The following is a 14,666-nucleotide window of genomic DNA, read 5'->3' as shown; positions in this document are numbered from 1 at the left end:
AGAGGATACTAAAAGTCCATTGAGAGAAGAATGGATAAATAAATGTGGTGTATTCATGTAATGGACAAATGCCCAGCAATGAAAACAAATAGCCTAAACCTATAGTTATCAACTTAAATGACTCTAAGCCTATTGAACCAGATACTGAGTCAAAGATTGATATTGAGCCAGAAAAGCAAGTCACAAAAATATATATAGTATGACTCTAACTGTGTTAACTTTAAAAACATGCAAAGTGTAACAGCACATTAGTTATGGCTCATGCATATGTGGTAGAATTGAAAAGCAGGGAACAATAAACACAGAATTCAGGATGGTGGTTACATCCAGGGGAAAGGAAGGGAGTGGAAAAGGGAGGGTACATGATATAGGTGGGTGCTTCAAGGGTATTGGTTGCCCTCTGTTGCTTCAGCTGGAAGGTGGCTTCTAGAGAATGGCATTGAGGTGGGAAAGGATGAGGTAGGAAGAAATGAGGTGGGGACTGTTGTTATTTAAAAGCTTTCTATACACTCTGATTTTCTACTATTAATATACACTATATTGGGGGAAATTAAGATTTAAGAAACATTTTTAAAAGAACAGGGAAAAACCTACTGTTAAAAGGCAACTATTAAAAGAGATGAAGTAGATCCATATATACTGATGCAAAAACATGCTGGATATACATTGTTAAATAAAAATGTTGTGAAACAGCATGCAGGAGGTAATCCCATCTGTTGTATGTACACGTCCTGCCAGGGATCACCTAAATGTTGTACCTGAAAAGTCTTTAATCCTCACAACAATTCTAAGAATTAATTACTGTTATTAGTACCATTTCAGGGCTGAGGAAACTGGGGGGCAGAGGTTAAGTGATTGTCTCAAGATTAATACCCTTTTGTATAGTGGAGATGGGTTTTCAACTCTGGTCTGACACCTAAGTCTGATCAAGAGATCAGGTAGCAGTTAAGACTGCTGCCCTATCTCATGGATTCTAAGATTCACATTTTCTTCATGTTTAAAAACCTCTAAAAATTGAAGTGTATCTAAGATTACAGCAGGCTATGTAGCAGCCCTGACATAGATGTTATTGCTCTTGCTTGGACTTGCAGGGTAGCTGTCAATGGCTTTGAAAGAAAATCCCAGAGATAATAGAACATTCTTGCTGCATTAAGAAATTAAATGTCTGGCAACAGCCGCCACCCTCACGTGCCCCACTCCCGCTCTGTCTCCAAGAAAAATTTGGCCCCTGCTCAGCCACCGCCCAGGATCTACAAGCTGCGCGCCCACGAGTTTCGGCACCCATTTGGATTTTCACAATCAGAGATGGCAGCAATAAAGGCATCAACGTTGAAAGCTACCAGGCCTTGGTATTCTCATCCGGTATATGCAAGATACTGGCAACATTATCATCAAGCAATGGCTTGGATGCATAGCCACCAGAATGCCTACAGGAAGGCCGTGGAATCTTATTTCAGTGTTCCATGGTACTTCCCTCCTGTACTTCTTCCCCAAAGCTCTTACGATAGCCAAGCTGCATATCCTCAGTCTTTCTATGACAATCATGTGGCCTTGCAGGACTTCCCCTGTAGTTCTTCACATTTCAGAGGGCCTGGGCAGAATCCACATGACAGCAGTAGGATCCAGGCATCCACAAGAGAAGACCAAGCTTTGTCCAAAGAGGAAGAGATGGAGAACGAGTCAGATGCAGAGATAGAATGTGACCTGAGCAATATGGAAATCACCGAAGAGCTCCGCCAATACTTTGCAGAGACCGAGAGGCACAGAGAAGAACGACGGAGGCAGCAGCAGCTGGATGCTGAGCGCCTAGAGAGCTATGTGAACGCTGACCATGACCTGTACTGCAACATCCCCCGGTCGGTAGAGGCCCCAACTGAGAGGCCAGGTGAGCGGCCCCAGGCCGAGATGAAGCGTTTGTATGGGGACAGTGCCACCAAGATCCAGGCCATGGAGGCTGCAGTGCAGTTGAGCTTTGATAAGCACTGTGACCGAAAGCAGCCCAAGTACTGGCCGGTCATCCCCCTGAAGTTCTGAGCTTGGGACACAAGGTCTCCAGCCTCTTCCTCTTTCTTTTGGGTACACGCTCTTCATCTCTCCTTGTGTACATTTCTCAGGGAAAGGGGACTTTGTGCTGAGGTACAGACATGTTCACTACAGTCCCAGTGGGCCTGTCACGGGGTGGATGAACTATGCCAGCCACTTGGAGGTCAGCAGGATGTCTTCTGTTGCCAACATGATAAATCATGATAAATTTTCTCCTGACAAAATAATTTTGTATATATTATGCTGGTTTTTTTATGTTGTCGGTAACAGGTCAACTCGTTAAAGTTCTTGCCTGGAAAAAAAAAAAAAAGAAAAGAAAGAAATTAAATGTTCTTGGCACAGAGGACAATGCTGTGGAATGGATGAGTTGGGAAAATGAATAGAATGCTGATTTTATAAAACTGTTCAAAAGAGCTGGATTCTAAAAATTGAATGAATAATTTACATAACTTATATTTTCCTTTTTATACTTGCACAAAAGTAAGATATAAAAAATCATTTCTAAATAAGCTTAAGAGTTATTTTATCATAAAAATCTGTCTGGGCTTAAAAGAGCTCTTTCAGTAGGCATAAAATAAAAATTCTAGGATTCTGTTGTAATTTAATTGGTAGATTATTTCCTCCTTGTCAGCTGATCTTAGATCTGATGAAATACAATATATCTCCCTCACAGTCCCTCACAGTACTTACTGACATTTTTAAAGAAAAAAAAGGTATTTTATTTAATGTCCAAGAACAAAATACACACACACACACACCTAAAACGGAATTTACACTTAACATTGAGATGCATTCTGAAATTTTCTATTCTGTTCTTTCATTTTAAAGACACACTGGTCGCAACTTACGAACCACTAATACATTCCAACCCAGAATTGCTCTAGGGCACAAATGTGTGTTATAGTTTAAGAGAAATTTACAGTCTTCCATCTTAGAATTAGCTCACAATAGTATCCTATTAACTCAGAAAAAAAAATTTAAAACCTAACATAGTCTTGTTTACCATGTATCCTTCCTAGAGAGGGGGGTGGGGGGGTGGGGGGGGGCGCATTGTTTCAGTGTGTGTGTAAATCACCTTCCTTCCCAGACTCAATAGCTAAGGGGAAATGACTTGCACCTCTGTAACAAGACCACATATCTGTATAGCACATTTTATATGAAAGTCCTTTTATGTACATGATTTTATCTGATCTTCACAACAACCCTGTGAGGGTAGACAGGGAAATAGCAGATTCACTTTACAAAAGAAGTTAAGATTCAGAGAAGTTAAGTGACTTTTCCAGTTATCACATACCTAGTAAGAGGCAGAGACAGAATAAGAACCATGAACTTTAAGGTAGAGGACTTTTTTCGCCATGTCACATAGCCTCTGACAGTATAATCTGAACTCAAATATTGTCACCACTTCATCCTCACTTTCTGATGTTGACTCAAATTTTTGTCATAGAATACAACAAAACATCCACTTCTAAACTTATTGTAATCATCTGATAGGTTCATCTTGCCTACTGCACAGATAAAGCCATTCACTGAGACAGTGATATTGTGGTAGAGAAGAATTATAATTATCACAGGACCAGCTAAGTGGTAGGACAGGAGATAATTCTCAAATCTGCCTCTACAAGAACTCAGCAGCTAGGACTTTTAAGGATAATTTGATGGGTAGCGGGCTAGAGATTGGGTGCTGCCGATTGGTTGGGGATGAAATCATAGGAGTGTACAAACTGTCTTCAAGTGCTGAATCAATTCTGGGTGGGGACCACTGGTTGAGTCAGTTTCTTCATATGAATCATGGGTCTGGGTGGAGTTAGACAGTTACCAGAATGCAGAAGTCTGAAAGATATTTCAAAGACCAGTCTTAGGTTTTGAAAATAGTGATGTCATCTGTAGAAACAATTACAAATCTTATGACCTCTGACTTCATGACTCCTGAACAGTAGGAAATTATAGAAAACAAACTAGGAAATAGTAACTGCTGATTACTGCTTAACTACACCTACATTTTAGTAATTGGGGTAACAGAAAACAATGGTTGGTTATCATTTCACCATGCCCACATTTTAGCAGAATTCAGGTCCCTCCCACAATCCTAATCTTAGGGCTTTTCAATAGTCTTACAAAGGCGGTTTCAGTCCCCAAACAAGGAAGGGGTCAGTGTTAGGGGGAGACTATTACCATCCTTGCTTCAAAGTTAAACTATAAACTACATTCCTCCCATGGTTAGCTTGGCCTACACCCAGGAATGAGTGGGTTCAGCCAGCCTCTGAGGCTAGAAGCAAGATGGATTCAGCCATTCTGGACTCTTTCACTGCCATAATCTTTGCAAAGGCAGTTTTATTGTCATGCCGGGTTTTTACCAGTGAAAAAGGCCACAGAACATGTACTTTTTTGGAAAGTGTTGTCTCTTTGTCTGTAGTCTAAGGAAACACAAGCAATATGAAAAACCCTAAAGGCCAAGGACATTGAAGAAAAGTCGAATGAGAAGATATAAAAGAGAATATGTTGATGGATTCGTGATTTTAAACTAATACTTTTGTGAGAAATTAATAAAGATGACCTTTGAAGCTTTTGAAGAGGATCTTAAGCCTTCATGATGTTATTCAATGTGGAATGTGGATTGATGGTCTTCACACATTTCTTCAGACCATGTCTTCACGCACTTGGTACTTGGTACTTTTCTAATGTGCTATTTTAGCTGATACTTAGGCAACAGTGCAAATTGACTTGTGTTTTTGTTTATTAATTGTCCTTGTGCTTCTTTAGATGGAGTTCATGTTAGAGTCCATAGATATCAGTGTTCTGCAAAACTGGCAATTATCTGGCATCCAAGGCTCCAAGACATCTCACAAGTCCCATGTCCACCACAAACCAAGTACTTCCAAGGAGTAAATTCCTTACTTTTTGTCACTCTGCAATGTATTTTGTCCTTCTTATAAATTTCACTGTTTTCCTTTTGTCATCTCCTATAAAGTCTTCCTCCTATGTTATTTTTTCTTTCACTAAGTACTAGTTTGTCAAACGTACTGTAGTGTTACAGTTAGCCAGGCATGAGCAGGGCAGGAGAGGGGTCTCCCCCTCCCACTAGGAATGTCAGGTGATGGTTGGGCAGTTATCACATTGCCTTTCAAAAAGTGAAAGATTGGCACCTGGAGCCTGGGAGAAGTCATTTCCTGATGGCCCACAATTATTGCACTAATGTGTTCATCGAATGCAGGCACCAGAGAGAAGCAACTCTCTGGGCATATGCATTAAGACACAAAATGGCAGAGTATGACCTTTTAGGGGCACTCCCCCAGAAAAGGGCAGCAAGCCTCAGATGGGCATGTTTACAACTTCCTAAACACACTGTGCATGCTCAATTCCCAAAGGTAAAGAGGGCAATGAATGTGGGCAGCCCACCCCAAGGAAGAAGCATGGGAAAGGGGCCAGCCTATAAAGTCCTAGGATCAAGGTTAAACACTGGGCTTGTTCTTCAAGTCGCATGCTTGGGTCTCTTCCAAATGTACTTTCCTTTATTTCCTGCTCTAAAGTCTTTTAAAATAAACTTCCACTCCTGTTCTGAAACTTGCCTTGGTCTCTTTTTCTGTTTTATGCCCCTCAATCGAATTCTTTTTTCTGAGGAGGCAAGATGTGAGTTGCAGACCTGTTCTCATTTGCCCCCATAACTCAAATACCTTCCACTGGTAAAAATATAGTGCCACCTGGCTGGGCGTGGTGGCTCACATCTGTAATCCCAGCACTTTGGGAGGCCGAGGCAGGCATATTACGAGGTCAAGAGATCACGACCATCCGGGCCAACATGGTGAAACCCCGTCTCTACTAAAAAATACAAAAATTAGCAGGTGGGGTGGTGCGTGCCTGTAGTCCCAGCTACATAGGAGGCTGAGGTAGGAGACTTGCTTGAACCCGGGAGGCAAAGCTTGCAGTGAGCCGAGATAGCGCCATTGCACTCCAGCCTGGTGCCTGGTGACAAAGTGAGACTCTGTCCCCACAAGGTGTGCCCCTGCCATGGGCCCTTTAGAGGGCCCACACCGCTGTCATATGGGATCCACCTCTCCACACTCCCCCAGCATGACTGTGACTCTAAAGATCTGCCATGTGACTTCACATTTGCCCCCGTCCTTAAAACAAAAGACTTCTGTGTTTGGACACTGTGAGGTTTGTGTGTTGCGCCTCTTTCAACATCAGAAATGGAAACTACTTAATGAGTGCAGGGAGGATGTGACTGGTGGGAATACTTGGATAAGATAAAAGATATTGAGCAGGTGTGGTGGCTCATGCCTGTAATCACAACAGTTTTGGAGGCCAAGGCGGGCAGATCACCGGAGGTCAGTAGTTAGAGACCAGGCTGGCCAACATGGTGAAACCCCATCTCTACTAAAAATACACAAAATAAACCAGGGGTAGTTGTGCACACCTGTAATCCCAGCTACTAGGGGGGCTGAAGCAGGAGAATAGGTTGAACCTGGGAGGCGGAGGTTGCAGAGAGCTGAGATTGCACCACTGCACTCCAGCCTGGGTGACAGAGTGAGACTCTGCCTCAAAAAAAGATATTAAGGAATTCGTCGACTCCTTTTTTCAGAGAGCATGAATGTATTCATTCATTCAATATTGCTTTGTGAATAATTAAGTATTATTTCCCAGTACAATCAAGTGACTGTATTTTCTTGCTTCTCTTTGATTCCAACTCATTTTCGTTCCAGGGGTTGTCATGAGTTAGTGTGGTATTGGCAGGAGCTGCACGTGGATGCCAAAGAATGTTTTGCAATATAGAAAAAAAAGTATTAGTTCTACATTTGTATATGTATGTAGATCTAGATGTAGCATGTATGAAGCTTGATACCAATTATTTAGCAACTAGATGAATAACAAATATTAGAATTGCAAATTTTTATATAAAAATATTCAATAAGATTTTATTAAAATTAAAAACATTTGCTTTAAACAATTTTGATTTGATTGAATCTTAAATTTTCAATCTTATATTTGTATTTGACTTTAACATTTTTAAAAACTAATTTAAAAATAATTGAACAAATGATTTATGAGTCTTCATTTATATTTTTGCCTTAGAACTCCAGGTGGGCATGATGCAACAGTCCCTTCTGTCTTGTGAAATAACCTTCTCATTCTTCTTCGTTAAAACATTATTTAAAATCACATGTTCAGGGTATTATTTTCTTGAATGTTGACCTACAAACCCTTTCTGTATTTAACCTAGTGTAGTTATTTCAGCAGCAGGAGTAAGATAAGCATCTTGGGACACAAAATTTAGTCATAAAGCGTTACTCCACAGATACCTCCAAAATATTTGAAGCTTGAAAGTAAAGTCTGAATTTGTAGATTAAATGCACAAAATAATAACATTCAGCCATTTTCACTAAGTGGCCCAGGATCTCCATAACAATGTAGCCTCTTCCCATATTATTTATCCTAAAACTTTTGGAAATTATGAAGGATTTCCTATTTTTTCTCTGTTTTCCCAGAAAAAATGAAAAATTTAAACTAAATGTCCAATTTACCTTGAAATTTACAAGGCTGCTGGAAAGAATAGATCTTTTAAAACAATTTACTACTTGTGTTCAAGTCCATTTGAAACTTCTGAGATGTTGGGCAAAAAATCTTAACTTTCTGAGATTCAATTTTCCTGTCTCTACAATAGGGATTAAATAATACATGTTTTATAAGGATGTACAATGCCAGGCACAGAGGAACAGTTTAATATGAGTTCACTATTATTATACAAACATGCATTGATGTAGTGGCAGAGCAGAGAGGAAACCTGTGCAGAAGACATAGACTTTAGGCCAGATGAATTGGTTCACACTTATAATCCCATCACTCTGGGAGGCGAGGGTCCGAATATCACTTGAGGCCAGGAGTTGAAGACCAGCCTGGGCAACATAGCAAGACCCCATCTCTACAAAAAAAAAGAAAAAGAAATGCATAGACTTTGGGGGCAAGTGAACCCATGATTGAATCCAGTTCTGCCACTAACAAAATGTGTAATCTTGAGTCTCACTCATCTCTCTGAGCCCCAGGTTCCTATGTAGCATGGTTGGTGGGAGGATTCAGACTCTAGGAAGCTCCAAACACATAATTGCAGCTTAGTAAATTGTGGTCACCACTGCTATAAAAGGGGTTAATTGCCACAGTATAACTAGATACTCTCTATTATAACAGGCTATTCCTTTACTTAAAAAACATTTATTATTCACATTTCTTTTTACACAGAGAAACAATGCCAACTTCTTTTTTTGACTTTTCTCATTTCACAAAAAGCAAGTAATTAGCTAATAAACAGGAAATCATTGACTCATCTACTTAATACGTTCTAGTATGCTGTATAATCTTTTCCCATGTTTAAATGGTCATAGAAAACGTAATTAATGCGTGAAAAACTTAGTGAAAGTTCATCTTGCAGATTATCTTGGAATTTGGCTGGAATCCTACAGAAGCCAGGACTGAAATGATCCCTTAGTGGGAAATAAGCATTTTTTTGTTCTGTTGCTAGTTGTGGGCTGGTTTTGGTTTTAGGGCTTGCTCAGTGAATTTAACCACTGCTCTTTTAGCTTTTAAGACAAGCTGAGTTCTACAAAGGTATAAAACCTCACACAGGAGGATTAGGCCTATTCTATCCAAGACTAGGCTGTCGGTGGTGAAGTGGAGATTTGTCAGGGAAGAGAAGATTGGGAGGGGCAGGGCCAGTTTAGGGGAGTTGCGCCCTTCCTAAAAATGGTGGAACACACTGGTTATTACTTTAGGAAACTCAGGACTGCTCCCTGGGTCACTGATAGAAAAAACTCGTGGGGTCTTAGATTTTGTTTCTAATACCCATAAATCTTTCAATGTGAGAACTGGAACTGATTTTCCTGACTTATCCTTCCCAGTCCATTTTCTGGGATGATCCATATTTCCCCTTCCAGACTTTAAAAGAAAAGGCCACTCATCCTTCTGTAACCTGGCACAGTGTAGGGGTCAGGGAATCTCCTGCATATCAGGACATTCTGGTACCCCCAGAAACTCAGCTAGAGACCTCCCTTTCCATCCAAACCATAACACCAAGATTTCAAAAGTAAGATAGACACGAGACTGCCTTTTCATTTCATTCCTTCAGTTCCTCTTTTGCTGTAACACTGGGGAGGTTAGGCTTCCCAGGGTCAGAGAGGATTCCAGGCCAGCATCTCTTTCCCAAAGTCTGTATTTCCTGCCTGCCTTTCCTCCTCTGCCAGTCAGTTACTTTGGTAGCAGGGCAGGACTGGCCTCCTCACATCCTGCTCTAGGGTTGGCATTAAAAACTCCAATAGTCTTTTCATGCCTCTTAGGATAAAGGCCAGAGCTTTCAACTTGTCCTTCACCTGGCCATTGGATCCTTCACCAGCCTCATCTTAAGTATTTTCTTCTTATCTCCCACTGTGCCAATCATACCACCCTTCTCAGTTCATCCAATCTGTGGCCCTGCCTTAATGTCAGACATTGAGGAGACTGACTTAGCAAGTGGTGTTCTTTGCTAAAACTGGATTTTACAAGGAAGGGCACAGACAAGCCTAGGGAAAGGCTCAGGAGGCTGACGAAAGTTTGGCCAAGCAGATAATCTTTGTCACTGGGTGAGGATTCCCAACGTAAGCTTTCATAATATCATGTTTCTTTTCTTCTTATTTCAATCTGTAATTCTATTTGTGTAGTGATGTTGTTACAGGAAAAGTGTCCCGATCCAGACCTCTAGAGAGGGTTGTTGGATCTCATGCAACAGAGAATTTAGGCTGAGTCTGCAGTGCAAAGTGAAAACAAGCTTATTAAGAAGTCAAGGAATAAAAGAATGGCTACTCTATAGATAGAGCAGTGCTGAGGGCTTCTGGTTGCCCATTTTTATGGTTATTTCTTGCTGATATGCTAAACAAGGGGTGGATTATTCATACCTCCCCTTTTTAGACCATGTAGGGTAACTTGTTGACCTTGCCATGGCATTTGTAAACTGTCATGATGCTGGTGAGAGTGTAGCAGTGAGGACGACCAGAGGTCACATCACCATTTTGGTTTTGGTGGGATTTAGCCAGCTCCTTTACTGCAAACTGTTTTATCAGCAAGGTCTTTATGACCTATATTTTGTGCTAACCTCCTGTCTCATCCTGTGACTTAGACTGCCTTAACCATCTGGAAATGTAGCCCAGTAGGTTTCAGCCTCATTTTGCTCAACTCCTATTTAAGATGGAGTTGCTCTGGTTCACACACCTCTGACATTTCCCCCATTCGTTTTATAAGAGAACTCTTAATCCTAACGGTTGTGGAGGGATAAAGATCCATCTTCTGTAACTTCTTTAGGCTAATAGGGGCGATGATATTCCTGCCTAAATATGAAGGTTTCTTGCATTTACGGTAGAGAGGAGCTCAGTCAGAAAGCATCAGTATGGTAAGGTCCATTGAGTTTTGACAAAAGATGATATCTGGAAGATTAATGTGTTTAATTTAAGAAAACATTTACTAAGCTTGTCCTGTATTTCTACACAAAGAGTATAACAGCAATATATTCCATAAGAGTAAAGTGAAATAAGTAAAGTTATTCCAAGTAAACTAAATTAGAAGGCTTTCCATGAACTAGGCAGCTGTTAGAATTAAACTGACATGGGGTTGTACTGAATATAATGTGCACAGAATTAGAATACTGATCCAGATTATTACATTACCCATCCGTCCTCTTGTTTCTTCTGAGCAGCAGTCAGAGATCATTGGTTGGTTCACAGGACTAAGCAGGATTATCCTAAATTGCAGAAACAAACTTAATGAGACTAGAATTTAATAACAAGTGTACCACACACAGTTCTTGAATCATAATATTTCTCTCTCCAGTTTCCCATTTTTACTAAAGACAAATCATGGTAAGATTGATTTGCTTTATTTTACTTGGCCTGATTATTTGTATAAAGTGTAGCAAGAATAATTATTTTTCACATAGGCTCTTTTTAAATTGGCTTTGATGGAATTCTGCTCCATAGAAGAAATCTTAGATAAGACTTTATAAAGCCATGCTTGGCCATGGGTTTTTACCCTCAAATACCTATGAGTTTAGTAAATTTCTGACCTCTTGGGGTCCCAAGATAACTTGGGACTTCTGGATCTGTCAGAAAGTGACATTCTTTACTGACCACAGGTTGGAGATCTTGTACAGGGACTGTTGCAGACAAGATCTGAGGCCAGTTCTCCAAGAAGTTTTTATTGGCTTTATAAGTCAAGTTTGATTCCTTAAAAGAAAGCATACCATTGCAGTTAAAGCCTTGGTAAAACAACTAATTTCTCAAATAATGTCCTGTTACAAAAGAAAACAGATTCTTATTACACTTATACAAATAACTATATTACCATAAATTAAGAATACAAACAAATAGTTTTCAAATTTCAGAAAAGTCAGGTAGAGAGAAACAAATATGCTCTAAATTTTGTTCCCTCGAGTATACTTTACTCAATTGCTAAAAGCTGTAAATATCTCAAAAACAAAGTTTCTTTGACTCTGATATTCATGAACATTCCAGCTTTTCATGAGAGTTCTGAAAGTTGTTTCCTCTATTCTAATGTTACCACTTCCAAAGGTAAACCTGCATGTAGGAATACCTGCTAGAGTTCTACAGTTGAATATAAACCACCTTCTAAAGAGGATTAGAACAAGAAAACAATTGTGGATGATAAAAAGTTTTAGGACAGCCACTATTAAAGCCACAATTGGCCAAGCACAGTGGCTCGTGCCTGTAATCCCAGAACTTTGGGAGGCTGAGGAGGGTGGATCATGAGGTCAGGAGATCGAGACCATCCTGGTTAACACAGTGAAATGCTATCTCTACTAAAAATACAAAAAAATTAGCTGAGTGTGGTGGCATGCCCCTGTAGTCTCAGCTACTCAGGAGGCTGAGGCAGGAGAATAGCTTAAACCTGGGAGGTGGAGGTTGCAGTGAGCCTAGATTGCACCATTGCACTCTAGCCTGGGTGACAGAGCAAGACTTTGTCTCAAAAAACTTCTGTGGCACACAAAATTTTACATAAGAATTATAATTGTTAATAACATATGCTTTCTAGCCTATAGGGCTCCTAAAAAAAAAAAGAATAACATATGCTAAGTCATATTAGAATTATAGGAGTTTCCCATCACTTTGGAACCAGTTACATTTAAGCAAGTATAGTCCAGAGAGAGCAAAACACCATTTCACATTTGGTAATGCTGCCTGTAAGATTTTTATACCAAATAAGCCAAATTTTACCTTTGCATTAATGTACTATTAATGTTAAACCCAATTTTTAATAAAACCTTATAGACATATTTGCCCAATTTTAATGTTTAACCATAAGGTAAGAGACTTATAAACCTTGTATAACCCTTTACATTTTGTGTGTGTGTTTGTGTGTGTGTGTGCACGTGTGTGAAAAAGGAGATCAGTGCTCTAAGAAAAACCTGTACTTTTATCCCGATGTTTAATTTATGGAAAAACTGAATAATACCCCTTTAACTTTAGCCAATATGTTCACACACAGAATCTCTTTCAATTAATTTTTATAAACCTTCCACAACTTGTGAAACCTTTAGTTTTTTTTTTTTACTTAAAACAAGCCATTAACACTTAATTGTAGGTAGAAAAAAATCCACATTCCCATGACTTCTTATAATCTTTCACCAAAAACACATTTTACTTTCTTACATACCTTGCATGTAAAATTGTTTCTTTAGTAGTTTTAATTACATGTTATAACGTTAACTCTTAGCAACTTTTATTTTTGGTGAAAACCTTGGTAAGTTTTTTTTTTTTTTTTTTTTGGTGAACTGGAGTCTCACTCTGCCACCCAGGCTGGAATGCAGTGGTGTGATCTTGGCTCACTGCAACCTCCGCTTCCTGGGTTCAAGCAATTCTCCTGTCTCAGCCTTCTAAGTAGCTGGGACGACACTGGCTAAGTTTTATATTTTTAGTAGAGACAGCATTTCACTGTGTTAGTCAGGATGGTCTCAATCTCCTGACCTCATGATCCACCTGTCTCAGCCTCCCAAAGTGCTGTGATTACATGCTGGGTGAGCCACCATGCCCAGCTGGTAAGAGATTTTAATTGTGTACTAGGTGTGGAGCCTAGCCTAGGACACACCAGGCAAAACTGCAGATGAGGGCTGACTCTCCAGCATAGCTAGGGGCATGGCTAACTCCACATGTCCACAGGCCTCACCCTTACTTAAGCAGACAAGTTGTACAGTAAAAATCACAGTGGCATTTTATGAAGCATTTAGGAGGCCTATCAATCTGTGAACTGTACAACATTTCTTTCATAAAATCCCTTTCACTAATCCTTTCACGACTTAACACAGACCACCTGAGACAATATGCACGTCTAGTCCTACTCTCTGGATCTCAGCAGTTTCTAAGTTTCAAGAAGGAATAAATTTTATGTTTTTCTTTTTTTCCAAGTGACTAAGCATATGTATGAATGCATGGGGGATGCTCTGTAAATATTTGTGAAAAAGAATGGAGAGAGGAAGGGAAAACAGAAAGGAGATACCAAAAGAAGGGAAGGGGAGGGTGGAGAAGAGAAGAGGACTGGAGGGAAAGGAAGGTGAAGGGTAAGGTAAAGGACAGAATCTAAGGGAAGATTTGGGAGAGAAGCACTGACAAGCTGCCGATCATTCAATCAGGTTACTTCCAGAGCAGTCTGCTTACCTGAGGAAGCAGTTATGTAGTAATTAAGTGTTATGTAGTAATTAAGGGCTTGGAGCTGTAAACTGGACGAGACCTGCATTTATGTCCCACTCAGGGCGGGGTGACGTGCGCCTGTAATCCCAGCACTCTGGGAGGCCAAGGCGGGTGGATCACTTGAAGTCAGGAATTTGAGACCAGCCTGGTCAACATGGTGAAACCCCATCTTTACTAAAATACAATAAATTAGCTGGGCGTACAAGAAATTAGGTGGGCATAGTGGCGCACGCCTGTAATCTCAGCTACTTGGAAGGCTGAGGCAGGAGAATCACTTGAACCCTGGAGGTGGAGGTTGCAGTGAGCCGAGATCCAGCCACTGCACTCCAGCCTGGGCACAGAGACCCTGTCTCAAAAGTAAATAAATAAAATAACATAAATATATAAAGTCTCATTCAGCTTTGTAGCCTTGGACAAATTATGTGCTTCTCTTCCTCACTTATCTGTAAGTGGAGCTGATGGGAGATGTGAAGACATTGCAACAATATTTGGCACAGTCAGCACTCAAAATGTATGTCTGTTTAGAAATGTATTTTTTTTAAATTATTATTTCTTTAGAGACAGGTCTCTCTCTGTCACCCAGGCTGGAGTGCTGCGGAGTCATCCCAGCTCACTGAAGCCTGGAACGCTTGATTCTAGCGATCCTCCCACCTCAGTCTCCCAAGTAGCTGGGACTACAGGCACATGCCGCCATGCCCAGCTGATTTTTAAAATTTTTGTAGAGATCGGGGGAAGGTGAAAGGTCTCACTATATTGTCCAAGCTGGTCTTCAACTCCTAGCCTCAAGCGATCCCCCACCCCCCGGGCCTCTGAAAGCACGGAGATTGCCGGCTTAAACCTTACGGCAATTATTGGCCCAGACCTGGGCCGTTGAGGCCCACACTCGGAAGGGCCCGCCTCTCGCTC

General features: G+C 40.5%; 1 protein-coding gene and 1 long non-coding RNA gene across 9 annotated transcripts in view; one reads left to right on the top strand and one right to left on the bottom strand.

The window, feature by feature from the left end:
* The window catches only part of LOC118146380 (gem-associated protein 8), a 27,531-nt gene extending 22,401 nt beyond the window's left edge, over positions 1-5,130 (top strand). For 4 of the 8 annotated variants that reach the window (XM_054243293.2, XM_054243291.2, XM_035269003.3 and 1 more), the window contains exons 2-3: positions 1,092-1,885; positions 4,807-5,130. In XM_054243293.2, coding sequence (XP_054099268.1) covers positions 1,162-1,885; positions 4,807-4,979 — 897 coding nt within the window. In that variant the 5' untranslated portion in view covers positions 1,092-1,161 and the 3' untranslated portion in view covers positions 4,980-5,130. Of the gene's footprint in view, positions 1-1,091; positions 2,641-4,806 lie in introns of those variants that run through there. The other 4 variants (XM_078346436.1, XM_054243294.2, XM_078346434.1 and 1 more) reach the window with 1 other exon arrangement.
* On the bottom strand, positions 2,011-14,666 carry LOC118146381 (uncharacterized). The gene is made up of 4 exons (XR_004732149.3): positions 13,728-14,666; positions 10,728-10,801; positions 7,792-7,963; positions 2,011-2,335 (listed from the first exon to the last, which is right to left on the bottom strand). It is a non-coding gene; the product is annotated as an uncharacterized LOC118146381 (long non-coding RNA).

Source organism: Callithrix jacchus, chromosome 12 (assembly GCF_049354715.1).
Source record: "Callithrix jacchus isolate 240 chromosome 12, calJac240_pri, whole genome shotgun sequence".
NCBI lineage: Eukaryota > Metazoa > Chordata > Mammalia > Primates > Cebidae > Callithrix > Callithrix jacchus.
The sequence above is the reverse complement of the archived record's forward strand: the minus strand, read 5'-3'. Positions and strand labels throughout refer to the sequence as shown.